The sequence below is a fragment of the Aythya marila genome, assembly GCF_965140915.1.
Source record: "Aythya marila genome assembly, chromosome: 2".
NCBI lineage: Eukaryota > Metazoa > Chordata > Aves > Anseriformes > Anatidae > Aythya > Aythya marila.
Window position 1 is genome coordinate 23,835,702 of NC_139043.1, and position 18,694 is coordinate 23,854,395.

At 38.9% G+C, this 18,694-nt stretch overlaps 1 protein-coding gene across 1 annotated transcript; it reads left to right on the plus strand.

Moving 5' to 3' along the window:
- Positions 1-5,146: 5,146 nt before the first annotated feature.
- Positions 5,147-18,296, plus strand: GTPBP10 (GTP binding protein 10). The gene is made up of 10 exons (XM_082752441.1): positions 5,147-5,281; positions 5,639-5,832; positions 5,926-6,017; positions 6,624-6,768; positions 9,087-9,160; positions 11,655-11,707; positions 14,896-15,003; positions 15,521-15,598; positions 16,427-16,550; positions 17,274-18,296. The coding sequence occupies exons 1-10, from the start codon at positions 5,249-5,251 to the stop codon at positions 17,489-17,491; spliced, it is 1,119 nt and encodes a 372-aa protein (XP_082608567.1). The 5' UTR covers positions 5,147-5,248; the 3' UTR covers positions 17,492-18,296.
- The last annotated feature ends 398 nt before the right edge of the window (positions 18,297-18,694 follow it).

The following is an 18,694-nucleotide window of genomic DNA, read 5'->3' on the forward strand; positions in this document are numbered from 1 at the left end:
TCTATTTATGCAAAAGTTCTTAATACCTAAAAATTCACCTCTTCAACTGAAAATGGTTCTGAATGCTGACTTTCATATTTCATGAGAGTGATAACCCCTTTGGGTTAGTTGACAGTCAAACACTGAATGATTACCAAGTAAGGGAGAGCACAACCAGGCACAAGGATGAACCATTGGATTTAAACTGACAGAGATCAAAGTTATTGGTAACTGATAAATTTGGAAGGATATTCCATGAAGTTTGTAGGATGCAACTAAAGAAGCACGATGGTGAAAAACATTGATCCCATTTACTAGGTAAGCATTGTTACTACAGTTCCTATTTCAGAATAGGTAAGGTCAAAGTCAATTTGTGACCTTCTTCATATGTCTGACATGCTTAAAAGCTACATAAAGGCTTGGATTTCAGGGAAAGCCTTTAAAATGGAAGACTCTGCCCACGTGCTTACAAAAGCAGATTTTTCCAGTTGGTGAGTAAATATAAGTGAAATTTTTGAGAAAAACAGTGTTGTATTCTGCATTCTGCAGGGGTTCAGGAAGATGCAGTGAACACTAAGTGGAAAGCCACAGACACCAGCACAGTATTTCAAACAGTAAGTTTTGTGAGAAGGCACGGGTAACTCTTTCCATAATTTTGAGCTTTTTAATTGATAACCAAACTTATGCAAAACAAAATGTTTCCTTCAAAATTCTTCCAGCATCGACAGTTTTCTGTAGCACAAGTTTTGAACACTTGTACTTCATCTCACTCTGACTATTGCAGTTGAGGTATCTCCATCTAGTGGCACGTTATTGTAATGAAGAATCTATTCTTGAGAGTGGTCAAAACTCTTCCTTTAAAAAAAATTAATTAAACACAACTGTAAATGCACTACAAGATTCATTTTTTATTTTATTTTATTTTAATTTTAGCATCTGGACTTTGGATATGCTGGTATAACTATTTCGTGCCACCCCTATGTCAGCTTTGCAGCATTGTAAGGAAGCATTGTATGCATGTTCATAAAGGCAAAGAAAGAAAATTGACCTGCATTTTTTTTACCTATTTCAACTCTACTTGAAAATAAGGCTATGCTGCTACAGTGTTTTCAGTTATTTTTACAAATATTTCCATCGGTGTTAGTTCTTCTCTAGATTGAGAAAAAAAAAATGCACATAAAGTCCACATTTCAAAAACTGCTTCTAGAAGCTTTAAATGCTTGTGGAAAGAGAATTGATGGTTTCTTCTTGTTAATGTTGATGAGACAATTCACTGTCTAGTGATTTTTATCATGAGGGGAAAGGAACAGAGTGGTACAACCGTGATTTGATGTACGTTTGTGATTTTTAAGGTATGACATACAAGTATTTGAAGTACACAGCAAGAACAGAAAGAACAGAAGACAAAGCCTTGATTAGCATGGAACTCAGAATATGTATTGACCGTGTATAAATTAGTTTGGAGAGTTTTAAAAGGCTAGCCTCTGTGACTACACACCTGCACGCTCTTACGTAAACAGGCCTCACTGAAGATAAAGAATTGAGTCACCCTCCGCATTGCTGATTAGCAGTGTCTGAAGGAAAGGAATAACAAAGTGATGTTCCCTGATCAGGAGTGACAGTGCTCATGGCCCTGATACTTCAGTTCAAGTACAGCACGGCCACTGTGTGATTAAACAGCCAATGCAAATCAAAGGAAAAAGATGACAGAGTCAGCGCTGCCTTGGCAAAACAGGGTGTCTCTTCAGGTGAACAAACACATTTTTTGAAGTGAAGTACTGAGAAAATAAACCACCTAAACATCCTAAAACTTTAGGTTTTTAAATGATTGCAGCATAGTTTCAGTAATTGCTAGCATCTTGTATGTGTGCTCATGTACTTAGTGGTACAAAAGGTTCCAGAAAATGCACAGTGGCACATTTCAAAGGAAATGTTACCTAACTTCCTGCTGCTAGGAGCTTGTTGGTATGGGTTTGCTCAGTGTGGTAATAAATCTAGAGTCAATGTCAGCGGATTTAATACCTTCAATTCACAACACACATAGGAGACCACTTTTTCCTTATTTCTCTTTTCTGAGGTTGAGCAGTTAATTGATTACATGCAGTTGAATTAACATTAATTAGGAGCCCTGCTAGTATCCCTGGACTTGTCTATAGATTAACCTATTGTTGGGTTTGATCTCCTGCTGCGTGTTAGGGAAGCTCAGCACATTGAATATAGGGCTCTACTAAGTCAGCGAGCTACAAACTGAGCTCATTTCCATATTCAGAACCTTAGATGTGGACAAAATGTTCTGCTCTTTTTACGATGCCTTTGCATGGTAACATGGAACAGAAAGGTCCTCCTGAATCATATTTCCTGACACTACAGAGAGCTCTGTTGTACAACCACCTCATAGATTTACCAAGCGCCGTATCAAAAACAGGTATATTTTTGTTCCCACTAATTCCATGAAAAAGCTGTTTCAGAATTTGATTGCCATAATGACTAGAAACATTATTCTAATTTCCTGACTAAATTTATCGATGAATAGTTCATATCTGTTTGTTCTTGTATCAACATTGCCCTCAAATTAAATGGTTTTCATCCTTCATGTTTACTTTCCTGATGTATTTATAGAGAGCACTCCTACCTCCTCTCTGGTTTTGTTTTATTGAAGTAAACAGGCTGAGCCAAATCTATTCATATGAAATGCTCTCAGTCTCTCTGGTGACCCACCTAATCTCTCTGCTTCAATTCAACCTCAGCTCAGCTATAGAGCAATTAGAAACTTTCACAATACTCCAAATGACAGTTCACCCAAGTCTTAAACAATGACACTGATATATCCCTACTTTAAATGAAAATACATCTCCTGAGGTATTTTCTGGACTTTTGATGATTCCTAAGCATATATCATCACCAGATTTCAACAGTATGTTCTTACTAATCTTATCAGGACTCCTAGAAAAACTAACAAATATCCTAAAACCAACCCTTAAAGACTGACATTTTCCTTTTAGCCTTAGATAGCCACCTTACTTGTGGCTATCTCTCTTCACTATATCTCTCCAAACCTCTGTATACTTGTTCATCCTCAGGTGATACTATATCAAATGCTTTATGGAAGTTTTTGTTTGTTTGTTTTTGTTTTTGTTTTTGTTTTTTCCTGAAAGCAAATCTCTCTGGCAAATCTGAGCTTCCCTAAAGTTTTGCATGTGATTGAGACCAGACTTACAGGTCTGTGGTTGGGCAGATCATTTGTCTTCTTTTCAAAGATAAGCAATGACAGCCCAGGTTCAGCTCACCTGACTTCAAAGATTTAACACACAGAGAGACGGGGATCTAGAAGGAGACAATTACGATGTGACTTGTCTCTGCAGATGCCTCTCTCACCAATTTATAGAGGCAGTCTAAGCCAACAAGCCGTCCAACTAGGATCCCTCAAATAAATGCCTCCAGTAGGAGGCCAGGCCCACATTTGTTATTTTTTGAAAAAACTTGCTACTAGATTTTATGTATTAACTGTTTCAGAATTTCAGATGTTGTCTTCACAAAACCATAACAGGGAGTTTTGCATTTGTTGCTGCTGGCGTAATTTCTGTTCTGCCATGCATGCTGTCCACCTTGCTTTTGTCCACGTGATGAAACTATGGTTTGAACTGATGGAAACTGATGGTCACGACAGGCATACTTTGAATTTGCGTAATTTAACTGAAGCTCAGTAGGATACTGTCACATCCTTTCCCACTTTCGCATTTATATCACTGAAAAATTTTCTTCTCTTAAAATTCCATTACAGTATGAGGCAAGTACATCCACTAAGTAGAAATTTGGACTAATTTTAGCTGAAAGGGAATATATAATTGATTAGTAAAAACAACAGGAAATGGCAGAAAAAGCAGGTCAGAAATAATCAACTAAGTAAAAACCTTTTCGATTTATTTGTTCCATACACGTGTGTGGAAAGAAAGGAAATACAAAAGTGACAAAGGCCTTCTAAAAATACTGATAAAAAAAGCATTGAATACGATACTTCAAGATCCCTCCCCCTCCCCCCCCCCCAAAAAAAAAAAAGCCATTTCATACTATAGTATCTTGTAAAATTTTATTAATTTCAAGTATTGTTTTATTCATTTCATTCACTAAGATCATCAAAAGCCATCAGGTCCAATCCACCACGCTTCTTCTGCACTTTTTTCTGAATGACCCCGTTGCAAAACAAACTTTTTTTTTTTTTTTTTTGTCATAGAGAGGTATGGGCCAGCTGAAAACTACATGATTAGGAGTTCAGATTTTTTATTCTTTCTTTTGCTAATTTCATTCAAAACCAAACTTTTTTTCTAATTTATTTCTAAAATTTCAGCAATTTGGAGATTCCTCTACCCCAATTAACTAAGGACTATATGGAACTATACATAGGCAGTCTTTTTTAAACATAGTTAACTCTTATTTTGTACAAAATAAAGCAAAACTGGAATAGACTTAAAGTCCAAACAATAATACACAGAAGGATAAAGAGATGTAGCTACTATTTTGCAAAGATTTTGTAAATCCTTTCCAAATCTTGCCCTAGGCCAGGAAGCAACCAAGACAAGCTCTTAAAATGGCACTGGACAACACCCCCTTGTTGGGGAGCATCCTGAGTTTTGATTAAATGTTCTGTTGGGCTATTTAGCATGTATGCAGCACTCTTTTGTAAATTATTGTTATTTTTATTGTGTAACAGGTAAAATAAGGTGTTGAACTTAGTTTAAGTATTAAATTATTGGAAATGGTACTGACTGCCCTCAGGTAGCTTACGGCTGCAGTTGAGAACGTATAGCCTAGTGGAAAGGCTGTAAGAAGGAATGAGAGTATTCACTTTTTCATGAAAATTTATTAAAATTTATTAAATTTTATTTAAATATATATATATATACACACACACTGAAAAGACGCTCATGCAATCTGAAAACTACGTATCTCTGAAAATAAAAGACTTATGAAAGCATGTAGTCATGACCACGGTAACGTATTTCCTGAAAACTAATCTCAGTGAAAAGCCAAATCTTGATTTCTCGGAGTTTCTTGCAGGTTAGCAGCGCTCATTAGGAGGCTTTAAAAGCCAGAACCAGCAGCAGGTTTTCCGGCTCCCCGCCGGCCTTGAGGGCGCTGAGGGCCGCGCATGCGGGCCGGGCCGGGCCGCGCCCCGCCTCAGCGCTGATGGCGGCGGGCGGCAGCCGGGTGCGCTGCGCCAAGCGGAGCCGCTGAGCCGCCCGCCCTGTGCGGGGCTCGGCCGGCGCGGAGCATGGTGCGGGGCAGCGGGGCGGCGCTGCGGAGGGTCAGTGCGGGCAGATATTAGGCAGGGAGCGGGGTGGGATGGACGGACAGACGGACACGGGTGGGACGGACGGACACCGGCTGCCCGCCCCTGGTCCCCGGCCGCCGTCCCTGTGAGGCGCCCTCCGCGCCCTGTCCACGTCCGTCAGCCGGTATCGTTGCCGGGGATGAAATATTAAACCTTTCCCTTCCTACAAACTATCTGGAAGGGTTGCCTGGCAGTTTTCTGTGCTGTATTTTATTGCCAAAGCTTTCAGTGAAAAGTTCTGCCTCAGGTGTTTCAGCCCCGCTGTGCCTCATGCCTAAAACGAAAGATAAACAAAGCGTATTGCTGATGTGAAATGTGTTTTCCTCTCAGTATGGCACCTTCATTGACGATTTGCGGCTCTACGTCAGAGGAGGAACTGGTGGCATGGGCTACCCTCGTCTAGGTGGGGAAGGAGGGAGAGGTGGTGACGTCTATTTCGTTGCCCAAGAAAGAACAACCTTAAAGAGCGTTAAGAACCGGTATCCACAGAAGCGAATTGTAGCTGGAACAGGAGCCAACAGCAGGTCAGAAGATACTTGGTCAAAGTTATTATAATCATTTTTCCTGGAGAGCAAAATCCCAGCTTAGCTTACTCTGCCTGGTTTAATTTCTCCCAGTGTTAGAGCACTGAAAGGTGAAAAAGGGAAAGACTGTGAAGTTCACGTGCCACCAGGGATTTCAATTCTCGATGACGATGGGAAGCAGATTGGTAAGGACTTTTGCTTTGCTTTAACATATCCTAATAGGTGCTGTCATGTTTATTGACAGCATCCATCAGACTCCTAAATGTACTGATGTTTTAAGATTGCACACCTCCCAAAATACTTTGTTTTCCTTTTAATGAACAAACAGAACTCAACAAACATTGCACTGCAAAAGTTGTTGGACAAGCAAAGACCCCTGCCAGAAATTAGCAGTAGGTAGTTTGTATTGCTCTATGCAGCAGAAAGGAAATTGGTCTTGAAACAAGTCTTTCACTCTGGAAGCCGTTGTGATCTTCCATGGGACCACTAATGACCTTTTACATAAGTCATGTGTCCTTAAGCTCAATTAAATGTCCTCCTGACTTGCCTGAATGTGGCTTAAAAAATACAGATTCTTGCTAAATCTGTATTTCAGACTACCTAAAACAATTTTAAAAATAGTATCTATTAATAACCACCTCATCTTTCTCAGTACAACATTCTTGAAATAGCACTCTGTGAAAGCATACAGAAAATTTGCTCTTCATTGAAGACAAACTGGGTTTAAGTGGGAGATCACATCTGACCTCTTGCAGGGGATTATGTGTTTTCAATAGTGACTTTATTTTCAGGAGAAGTTAATGCAGCAGGAGAGAGATTCCTAGCAGCTCGTGGAGGTCTTGGAGGCTCTTTGGCCACAAACTTCTTGCCTTCCAAAGGTCAGAAGCGAATTCTTCATCTTGATTTGAAACTTATAGCTGATGTTGGCTTGGTTGGGTAAGTACTGCAGTTCTGTATTGTAGTTTGAGAAATGACCTTAGAAAATTGACTACTAAATCTGAAAAGTGATTTCAAAGAGATTCTAGAGATAGTTTGAGTGTTATTGTAAGTTTGTCACTTAAATTACTTCCAGTTGGTAAAAAATAAGAGCTTAAAGCCATTTAAAATTATTTCTAAAATTTAGAAATGTAGATTATGCTTTTGTGGGTGAAGGGCTTCATGAATCATGGCCATTGGTTTAACATACAGGAATTTAGCAATTGCCGTGATTATCAAGACCTTATTACAATTTATTTACAAAGTAAGTAGGAGGTGCAAAATGAAGCCAAGCACAGCTTCCATACTGCACCTTGCACATTTTGGTACTGGCACAAGTGGCTCCTTTCAGTAGTAGTCTTAGAGAATTTCAAAGGCCATGCAGCCTGCTCTCCCAGATAAACACCATGGAATGTGGGAAGGAACTTGGGAGCTAGAGCAATAGGATTTGCATTTCTTTTGCATTCCTGCCTTTAACTGTCTCTGCTTATTAACAACACAGATAAACATATTTATTTGGAGAAAGCTTTTAACAAACAGTTGTGTAAATGTTGGTCTGTCTACCTTCTGCTAATATCTTCCCCCATGTTCCCTATTCGTTAAAGAAAAAAAAGTGTAAAGTGAGAAGAGTGGTTTTAGGTCGAAATAATCTTAATTGATATATATCCTTATAGAATGGAAACTTGATTTTTCTTTTCTTGCTTGCTATAAAAAACTTATAGCTGTGTTAATAACAGAATTTACCTATAGTTAGATAATTTTTCCAGTGGTCTTCAGTGAGTACATGATACAGATTTATTTTTTTTATTTGTTTTACTTCTCACACTCTGAAACATGAAAAGACTTCTGTGACACTGGTGTTTCTTTAGTTTGGCTTGTACTTTAGCTGATGGTTTCCCTTCAAAAAGCATAAAAAGAATCATCAGTTAATTTGAGGAGAATATTTTCGTGTTTTGAGTATCAATCAACCTCTGATAGTTTGTGATTGTACTTTGATCTCTTTGAGTTTGTTATTTTTACTTCAGTAGATATGCAAGTGGTTTGCTATTAGCTCAGGTCAAAAAAAAAAAAGGAGACTTGAGAAAGGGCTATCAAGTTCGGGTACAGGTTATGATGGGTAGTGTAGGCTGCAATTTAAACTTCAAAGAAGATATTGTGCCTCAGTGGAAACAAAACACTTGCTTGAGGAGATGACCACGGTAACCTTCAGGTTGTCTTTAAGGCACCTTTTGATATCAGAGAGCATTAAAACTACCCTCTATAATATCAGTGTAATAAGGAGTTTCATTATGTCTTTCTTTTTGAAGAAAGTTCCTTAATGTAAGTCTTGTTTTTCATTAGCTCACATTCTTACTAGTTGTCCTTGTTAACAGGTTATGATCGTGTGTATTCAAGTGAAGAGTGTATGGTTTTTTTTGTATGATACATTCTGAGTGACACATGCCTTTGTGACCAATAACCAATTGCCCATGGACAGTTGTCTTTGATCCCTGTTGCATTGAAATGCTATGATGAGTAACCTTAAATTTGAGTGGGACACAAGTCTTGTGTGGTCTCCTGTATGGAACAGATGGCTATAAGACTATAGTGTATATCTTGACTACAGCATTAGCTTAATGTTTGACAGGGTTCAAGGCTATTAAGTCTTTTACAGCTCATATTAATCTTTAAAATAAGCGTGGCCACCTAGAGCAGGCCATTCCCAGGACCACATCCAGGTGGCTTTTGGTGTTCCCCAAGGAGGGAGACCCCACAGCCTCGCTGGGCAACCTGTACCAGTGCTTGGTCACCCTCACAGTGAAGAAGTGCTTCCTGGTGTTCAGACAGAACCTTCTGTGTTTCAGTTTGTGCTCACTGCCTCTCATTCTGTCATTGGTCATCACTGAAAAGAGCCTGGTCCTGTCTTCTTTGTATCCCCTGTTCAGGTATTTGTACACATTGATAGGACCCCACTGAGCCTTCACTTCTCTGAGCTAGAGTCATGATTCGAGGATAGCTCATACAAGTTTGTTGCCTTAAAAACATACACAAATACACCTCTCACCGGCCTGCAGCCCTTGGAAGCATTGTTGAATGTATAAAAATAATTTGGATTTGATTTAAAAAAAAAAAAAAAAAAGTAATTATCTGTTTTAAAAAGACAAGTGTGTAAATGAGTCTGTGCACACACATACACATATATATCAATGAGTCTAAGGTAATACAGTATATTTGGTAATAAAATATACAGGAATCACATATATGTTTATTCACTGTATAAATCCTGGCTTTCCTTCTAGGTTTCCAAATGCAGGAAAATCATCCCTGCTAAGCAAGATTTCTCATGCCAAACCTGAGATCGCAAATTATGCGTGTAAGTTCACGCTTGTATTTTAGTGCTGTAATATTTAATGAGAGCAAGAATTCTTTTCTCTGTCTTGATTTACAGGTTTATAATAAAGAATAGGGGATAACCTTGTTGCATACTAATTATGTTACACAGATTATTAATCAGAAGAAATAGAGGGAATTTGCCATTTCTTTTTACAATCTCACTTTTTTTTCCTGTGTTCACCCTCACAGTGATTGAAACTGCTGGTACAGGGTCTGTTTAGCATTTATTTTAGTATCAGCACGTTTTATTTCTTCTGGGACTCTACACGGTGTGCAGTATCCTCACTCTGCTGAATATGCACTGTTGTGTCGCTTTGCATAGGCATCTTGTGTGCTCTGGAAGTAGCTGCCACCTGTTCTTGGAACAGTAAGATGTTGTTTTTGAATCTGTCCGCTAAAAATGCTATTTTTATTAGTTTTCTTTCAGTAAATAAGGATTAGCCATCTGAGCATTCTTTAATGAAAAAGCAGCCTAATTTGGTCTGTGCTGCAGCTGCCTGTGTTTTACCTAGGTTATTTGCCCAGAGTTTTACCTGTGAAAAGGTGTTGTCCTTACCTGCTGTCTCTTCAGATGCTATGTGTTAATAGATACATGTTGAAATCTACAGTAAGGCCCAGTAATCCCATTGGGGATTTCGTGCATGACGAGGTCACTAGCCAGATAGCCATCAACGTGAGCTTATTGAGAGAACTTGGAGGCTAGTCAACATTATTTAATTAAGCAGATAACTTGCAAAGCAAGCTGCCAGAGAGAAGAATAATGCTTTCAAATACCTACAGTGGTTTCACAGATGGAGGCTGCAGATGTTTGCCCTCCTTCCCTTTCTTCTAAATTTTAGTCCCAGATTTACTGATGAAAACTTAAGTCTTTGCATCATCATCATCAATTCTGCACCTAGTGATAAAATGCGACAAAACAGAACTGATCTTTGTGATCTCCATTATTTTGCCTGTCTCCATTATTTCTGTTTTAACATCAGTCTTGAGTAAGCTCTGTAGTAGCTACCATTAAAAATAGCACAACTACAGAACCTGCATTTTCTTTTTTTTTTTCTGACAGCGAGCATAGGGATAGACTGCCTGTCCTAAAATAATCTTGAGGTTTCTGATACCTAGGGCAATAAAAATATTATAGGTAGAAATTATAACCACACAATGTTGAAGGAGACGTTCATCAGCCTTCTGAGTGGAACCAAAAGCAGATGACTGAGGAGGAGTACAAGAATGTAGAAAACACACTGGATACTTCCCTTATGTGGGCTTACATGAGATTCAGGGAGTTCCTGAGCCATCCACAATTTCTGTGTGTTTAGTAATCTTCTTTGCCATACCATTCTCTCATTTCTCCCTTCTCAAAGGAAGAGTGAAAAGGAGAAAATATGATGGGGGGGGAAGCTTACAGGGTGAGATAAGGATAATTTAAATAAAGGGAGGAAAAAAAGTCAGTGCAGAGGCAAAAAGAGAAACAATTATTCTTTACTTCCCATCAGCAAGCAGTGTTCAGCCATGTCTTGGGAAGCAGGGCCTCAATAGATGTAGCAGTTGTTCAGGAGGACAGATGGTTTTATAACGAGAGCCTCCTCTTCTTTTTCATCTTTCCAAGCTTCTATTGCTGATGTGACACCATATGGTTGTCACAAACCCTTTAGTTGGTTTAGGTTAGCTGCCCTGGTGATGTTGCCTCCTTACCTCCTGCCTTCCCGCAGCTTACTGGGTTTAGGGGAGGTTGGATACAGTCCTGATGTTCAGCAATAGATAAAACACTGGTGTGATATCAGGGCTGTTCTAGCCACCAGTGCAGAGCACAGCACTGTGTGGGACAGGGAAGTTAACTCCGACCCAGTACATGCCCATAACAAACTGTTTTGAGTAGCTGTGTGTCTTGTGGCAAGGGGTTCTCTAGCTTTAACTGTGGTGTTTTGAAGACCACCCCCATCGTTTTGTGTGTGTTTTGAGTTTGATGCCACATTTCCTAGTGATGGCCCCTAGTGTTTATACTGGAAGAGTACAAGAATCCCAAGTACTAATAACTCCTACTGACCTTGTCTTGCCACTCCTGATTCTGTACAGCCTTTTAATGTTTTTCTTCAGGTTGAAGAGACCTAGCTTGCTTTGCCTTTCCTTATTTGGAATCTGTTCCATATTCTGGATAATCCTTTTGAGTCCAAGAATTTCTGTCTCTTCTACTCCATTTTTGGGATGAGGGGATCAGTACTGCATGCGATATCAAGATTTGGCAAACCCTTTGGTTTATAGAGTAGCATAATTTTATTCTCTCATTTTTTCTTTATTACTTTTCAGTAATTCTTAACATTCCATTTGCATTATTTTTCTGCTACTGAATACTTATTTTATGTAAATATGAAGTGAGAAAATTCTGCAACATTTAAATATTTTCTAACATTAACATTTTTTGAAAATGTTAACAACTGTTTTGTTTTCTTCCCCCTCTTCTTTTTCTTCCCTTGTCATAGTTACAACAATACAGCCTGAACTAGGAAAGATCATGTATGCAGATTATAAACAGGTTGGTGTGAAAGTCCATTCTTGTTGGTTTTTAGTGGTATATAATGGTTATGTATGTTGCTTAACATCATCTCAAAAAGAAATGGAAACATAACTTGAGTGTTGTGGTTTTTTTTTTTGTATGGGTGTATATATAATGCATACATATAGTACAATTACGTGAATTTAATGGAATCTGTGGAGAAAACACTATTTTATCCAGTAGTAAAAGAACATCTTATATAATATGACAGTAATAAAGCTGTCTTGCTGTCTTATGTGAAGTTGAACTTATTTTGTGTCACTTTAATAAACGGCTTTTCATTTTCCCATCTCTTTTCTGTTTCTAATCCTGCTTTATAATCTTGATTAAAAATAATTGTTTCAGAGACTAACTTGTTATTCGTATTTAGAGGAGGCACATGTTGTGCAAGTTGGCTATACTGAGAGCTCTGGAATAAATTCTCAGAATGAATTTTAAATAGGGGCAAATTTGTCTAGCAGCTACAGATCCATAGTAGCGAATGAAAAGGAATATAGTTGCTATAACTTACTGTTCTGGCTTGGCTGCTCTGATTTTTTTTTAATTAAAGAAAAAAAAATAAAGTTAGAGTGATTGTCTGAACAGCCAGAATAGCGCAGTACCTGAGGGGTGAGGTACCTTGGTCTAGTTCCTTTTGTAGCATGCTGGAGCTCTAGTCTTCTGGAGCAACAAACCACCTTGTGTATTGTGAACCCAGTTCCACCCAGCCTCCTCAGTTAATGTTGTCAAATAATTCTAGGGTGCCTGGAATCCTTTATACAGCATTCCCTGGGGGGAAAAAAAGCTAAATGGGAGTCCTACTAGTATTGTCCTACAGAGTTGGACCCCTGGTTCATGTAAGGCTAAAGCAAACATTTTGATTCTTCAAGCTTGAAACTTTGATGTGTTATTAAGTGTATGACACAGGCAGTGCTGGGCTCTCCGCTTCAAAGATAAAAGGCAAATGAATAAAAGGGTTTCACATGAGTTAACCAGGAAAGCATACCCTTCAGTTATGAGAAGACAGAAAACACTTTTCCTTTTCAAAAGGAATAATCTTAGGGGATTCAGTAGCTGATAGTCAAAACCTTTATTTATCACCCTTTAACAAAATTGTGTGTTAAAGGAAGTAAGTTTAACTTGCCAGGCTCTTAAAAATATGCAGGATTTCAGGTGATCTGTACAAGTTAAGACAAATGTATCAGTCTGTTGAATATACAAAGTATAGCTTTCTCAGAAATGTGTTTGTCCCTTTGAACTGGACAGTTTGCTGTAGAGATGCATACGTCTAAGAGAAACTTCCTTTATATTCGTTTTAGCTGCTAGTTAAAGGTAACCTATCTTTAAAAATGGTGCTGCAAATAACAGGATTGTTCTTAGTCTGCAAAACTACCTGCCAAGAGTCAGGAACTCCTGCTCTTTCTGCTGTTATATTCCAGGAGGATAACTGCTTGCACTCCTGGCTTGCTTTTCTGCAGCCCGTTTGATGTCATTTTCAATGACCTGTACTTCTTGGGTGATTCTGCATTTCATAGTTTTTACACAACAGTGCTGGGTGCTATATAAGGACTGTCTGGACAACATACCCCTCTCCTAAAATCAAGGGAGCTGCTGATTGTGATCACAGTGAGCAGCTGAGTAAGAGGAAATAATTCAGCTCTCAGTATTGCAACTGCTGAAAACAAGAGGTGAGCAAGTATGAGCAATAATTGAGGTGACTGTCCTGTCATTCACAAGAGGGTGGTTCATTGTATCTTTCTTTTTCTCCATGCAGAACACTGAAGTTTTTCAAGAAATACATAGCAGTGCAGTTATTTTAGTATATTGTAAAGAAGAAAATAAATGCTAGTTATGTGTTGCCATCTGAGTCACTATCTTTTTACTTGCAAAAAGACCTTGTTATACAATGACACAAAAGTGGAGGATCTGAGTATGAGGCTGGGGTTCAGGTCCTAGCACAAGATCATGGAAGTTGGCAGATGCTTTCACATATTTTACCAGAATATCTGAACCAAATGCTGTTTGAGAGAATCTGAAGTTCTTTGAGCTCTATAAAAATATTCTTTGAAAGACAAGTCAGGAAAAGAGTGGTGATGCCAGTACAGCACCAGAATGCATCACATCAGAAAGCAGATCATTCTGTTCCAGCTCTGTAGTTACTCTCTCCCAAGTCTGCAGTTCACCCAGCTCTCTCTCATGTCCCTGTAGATCAAAAATTCTGAAGCAAGGACTGAAATATTTAGGAAAATGGTTAAAACGTGACAGAGAAAGGGGAGTGAAACTCACTCATAGCAGAAAGCCCCCTTCAACAGTATGTTGCATGCTGGAAGTCTTAGCATGCTGGCTTGCTGGCTTTGGGCCCTGCTTAATTGAATCCAGTTGTTGTCTAAATGAGTATCAGAGATTTGAAGCCCCTGCTTTTGCCTGTTGCTTTGCTCTGTCTTCGCTTTCTGTGAGTTACTGAGTAGATGTGGGATTTTTTAGTATTATCCTCTTTTTCAGTCTTTCTTCTCTCTTCTTTACAACTGCACATACTCTTTCCAACCAGCAGAGAAAGTGACAGGATCCCTGTCCAGTTTGGCAGCTCTAGCTGGGCTCTGGTTGGCAGCTGGTAGGCTAATCAAAATGTCATTGCAGCTGAAGAGCAGAAGAGAAATTGTTGGAGCTTCTCATGTCCATAGGGGCAATGTTTAGTGGGATTGCATTTGGAATAATGACTCTCTGTAGCCACAAGGAACAAACTTCATTTTCTTTTCCACTGACAGTTTGAATGCTATACAAACTTGATAGCCTGATTTTCCCACATTCTAGAGTCTTTTTGGTCTCAAGTAATAGGTAAACTTTGCAAGATCTTTGCAGAGGAGCTATTACCCTCTATTTTCGAGTTTGCAGCTACAAATAAATAGATGGGGGAACATGAGGAGCACGCTGCCTTTGTAATAGCAGCATTTTGTTGAAATCTGTTCTAAATGTATTGGAACAGCCCATGCATGCTGCCAGAGAACTGATTCTCCATGCTGTTCCAAGGAGTACATAGTTGTTGTAACAGGGGCCTCTCAAAATAGATTCTCCTCACATTCCTGTGTCTGGATTCTTTTCTTTATATAAAATCGTAATAGATGTTAATAGTTTAAAATTACTATTTTTGCTTATTGGAAATCTTCTGTTTGAAACTTCTGTTTTCCCAGATACTGGTAGCTGATCTCCCTGGACTGATCGAAGGTGCACATGCAAACAAAGGAATGGGGCACAAATTTCTCAAACATGTAGAAAGAACCAAACATCTTCTCTTAGTAGTAAGTTGAATAAAATCTACAGCTCATTGAAATCAAAGGCTGTGCAGTAAATGCATCTTAATTGCAGTATAGTTGGAATTTAGGAAATTGTTTGTGATTTGCGTGGTTTTTAATAAATATAGCTGCAATACTGTTTTTAGAATGGAAAGTTGAGACAAATGTCTGATGATAAATCCTTAAACAGAATTTATGACTAAAAGTTGCCAATTAATTTAGAGCAGGGAAGTGTTCCAAGCATAATTAATGTTGGTGGGTAACTCTTTTTTAGTCCCTTCCCTCCCAAGATCTCCTTAAAAAGAGGTTTGAAAGTCAGAGCTTTGAGAAGCACCCGGTCAGAACCAAGCACTCTGGGATTTCAGTGTCTATGGTTTTCCTTTGGTACTTTGGTATATAGTTGCCCCCTGCTATTTAGCCAGGAATGAGGACATGTCCATGGGCATTGCCCTGCGAAATGGTCGATGGAAGATATAGCATAATTTCAAAAACAAAAAGCTCTTTTTTTGTAATTTTTTTTCAGGTGGATATTTCTGGGTTTCAGCTGTCTACTAAGACTCGTTTCAGAACAGCCTTTGAAACCATATTGCTTCTAACAAAGGTAACTTCTCATCTTCCTAATTGTCTGTCAGTTGTAGTTGTGTGTTGAGCCAAGAAAGAGGTTCAGTTTTGATCAAGAAGTTCCAAATCTTAATGTGTTTTCTGGATTTACAGTACAGGGGCCAATTAACAAGTTTAACATTCTTTGGAATTATAAAATCTTTGTTTTAATCATGCAGATGAAACTGCTTTACTTTGAGCATAACAGTTCCTTCATTTATCTGTGCAACATTTCTCATGGTGAAGTGACAGTGGAAAGATGCAACTTTTTCAGTTTTCTAGTTCAGTAGCCTTTTAGGAAGTAGAAATGGGAAATGTAACTATACGTGGGTACAGTTAAAATATCTGCCTCAGTGCCCTTGCTACATAGCCTAATAGAGATGAAACAGGCCCCAGTTTTGCAGGAATTCAGTGTTACCATCTCTTATCCTTACTTCTGATTAAAATAATACAATTTACCTAATTTCAAGTTTGGCAGCTTTTCTCTGTAGCTCTACAACTTGAGATGATGAATCTGCTGATGTTCAGCTTGTTGCTGAGTTTATTTTTAGCTGAGTGATGCTTGTGATTTTTTCTGGTATAAACCGTTGTCCACTAAAATGCTTAAGAATTAAAAAGAATTCCAAAGAATTTCCTTATGCTTTGTAGATGTGAACTGTTTTCCTTCTGTCAGACTGCTTTGATACATCAACCTTGAGCTCCTGAATAAATCTCAGAGCTCTAGGCGCAGAGACTCTTTAGACAAACAAATGAGAGAGTAGATGTAACATTGAAGAAGCACTTTTTAAACTACAAATACTTATTAAGGTGTATTTACTCATCTTCTAAGGAACTGGAGCAGTACAAAGAGGAACTTCTGACAAAGCCTGCACTTCTTGCCATTAATAAAATGGATTTGCCTTGTGCAAAAGATAACTTGAATGAGCTAATGAAACAACTACAGAATCCTCAAGGTAAAATATATTTCAGCAATTAACTTTGACAAAAACACTAAAAAGATGTAATTTGGGTAACTTTGTGTTGGCAAGCTGTTGTTAGAATCTGAATGTATTCTTTGTGTGCATCTTGAGTGCTCTGGCCTCACTGTTGGGGAGGTATTTTAATATAACAGAGCAATCCTGGAATACCTTGCCCATCTATTGTATGGGAGGGTAAACTTCCCGTTTAGCTATCCTGAATAACAATAACATCCTTTGAAAGTGCCATTATGGACTCCAAGGTGTATATACGATTTATGGCTTAAAGACTTTGGCCAACGCACATGAAGATGCTGGACAGTCCTATGTAGGTTTGCTTCAATTTTGCTGTTACATTGGGGTGAATTTCTTCATATTTCCTGGAGTGTACAGGAACCAGGAAACCTTAAAAAGATTCATTTTTCATATTCTACAGTGTGGAATTTCTTTGTACTCATCTTAAAGTAAGGACAGACTCAGCTTGTGAGAGCTTAAGCATGGTAGGATACAAGTGCTAAGTTAGTGCGTATCTTCTAAGACTTCAGCTATTCTTTAAAGATGAGTTAAGAACCAATACTTCTGTAATAATTCTAGTTATGCTTTTCTATTGTAATTGATGAAAGTTTGTTTTCTAAATTAAATGGGCTTAAGTGGGCTTTTATGGGCTTTGCAGTGATGTGCTGTATGTGTTTTACTGACTCTTTCAATATGGTGTTTCAGACTCCTTACACTTACTACAGGAAGAAGTGATTCCTGAGAATACACTCAAATTCAGAGATATAATCCCTATATCTACGTATACTGGAGAAGGAATCGAGGAACTAAAAGCATGTGTAAGAAAATCACTAGATGAGGAAACAGAGCAGGAGAACGCAGAATATCGGAAAAAGAAACTATTACTTTTACAGACTTCAGGAGAACAAAAGCACAGAGGCTAGCATTCCTGGCTAGACCCAACGCATTTTAATATATTTTTGTATGCACATGAGCCCATTGCTATGCAGACATTTTTATTTTGTTCCTTCTACCATCACTGCCCACTTCTCTGTTCTCCTCCATTACCTTAATTCCTCGTGGCGCTTGGGTAAAGCGGAATGCAGGAAAAGAACAGTTTTTCAGAGTTGTGTTGGCTACTGACTCAGCGAAGTAGAGAACAACGTATGTGCATCTCAAAGCATTGCTTAACAGCTGATGAACCCTGAAATATTGTTTGTCAAATGAGATGGAAAGAAGAACTTAGAGCTGTCAGAGATAGTGAAGGAGCGACTTGAAGCACTTGTGTCTTTTGCTGTGAATGTCAGAAGTACCCAGGAGATGACGTACTGCTGGAGAAATTTTGCAGGGTCCAGTGCTTCACAGGTGAATGAGTTCTGCTGCTTGGATGGGTATCAGATGGTGGGGTTTTGTTGTTATTTGTAAAGTTCTAAAGGAAAACACAAATAAATGTTTGTAAGGAAGTGACTTGTAGGAGCATGACAAAGCAAGGCTTGTGTCTGGGTATGTGTTTGTGTTTTTTCTGCACACATGCTAGTGCCTACTGTAATCCTCTTGACTGTGTAAATCCTGATTCCTAATTTCCAAACCTACTTTGGCAGTTGTGCCTTCTGTGGAGATGTGGATGGATGCTCAGCTCTGAGGATGCACGTGACAGCTTTTCAACACAGCTGTACATTTTGGGGAATAGTTGATGTTCCAGTTTTTGTGTTACAAACAGCATGTTTACATTTCACATTAAAAAAAAAAAAAATCGGAAGTCGGGTGTTGAAAAGGGTGTTTTCCTCTTCAAAGCTATTCTGATTGCAAAGCAAATTAAGGCAGTCGAAGGGTTCCCTACTTGATCCCTCAGTGTATGCCTACTAATCAAACCCTGTCTCTGTACGTTTTTTTTTAAAGCAGTCACTGGGAAGAAAGCTATCGTTACGCATAACCCATTTGTTTTATCATTAGTATAGGTTTAAGATTATTTCTCCGTTTTAGGATTATTTACAGCCTTCCCCTGAACTGGGGACAGCGGCGGGGCCTGAGGCGAGGCGAGGGGGCGGCGCGGGGGGCGCTGGGAGTTGTAGTCCGCGCGGGGCGGCGGGGGCCGGCAGCGCGGCGGCGCTGGACTACAATCCCACAATGCCGCGGGGCGCCGCCTC

Bases quoted from the DNA above. Each gene is read 5' to 3' on its own strand.
- GTPBP10 (XM_082752441.1), top strand. From the start codon at position 5,249: ATGGTGCGGGGCAGCGGGGCGGCGCTGCGGAGG. The intron at 6,018-6,623 runs GTAAGGACTTTT...CTTTATTTTCAG, and splicing joins TGACGATGGGAAGCAGATTG to GAGAAGTTAATGCAGCAGGA. The intron at 9,161-11,654 runs GTAAGTTCACGC...CCCTTGTCATAG, and splicing joins TGAGATCGCAAATTATGCGT to TTACAACAATACAGCCTGAA.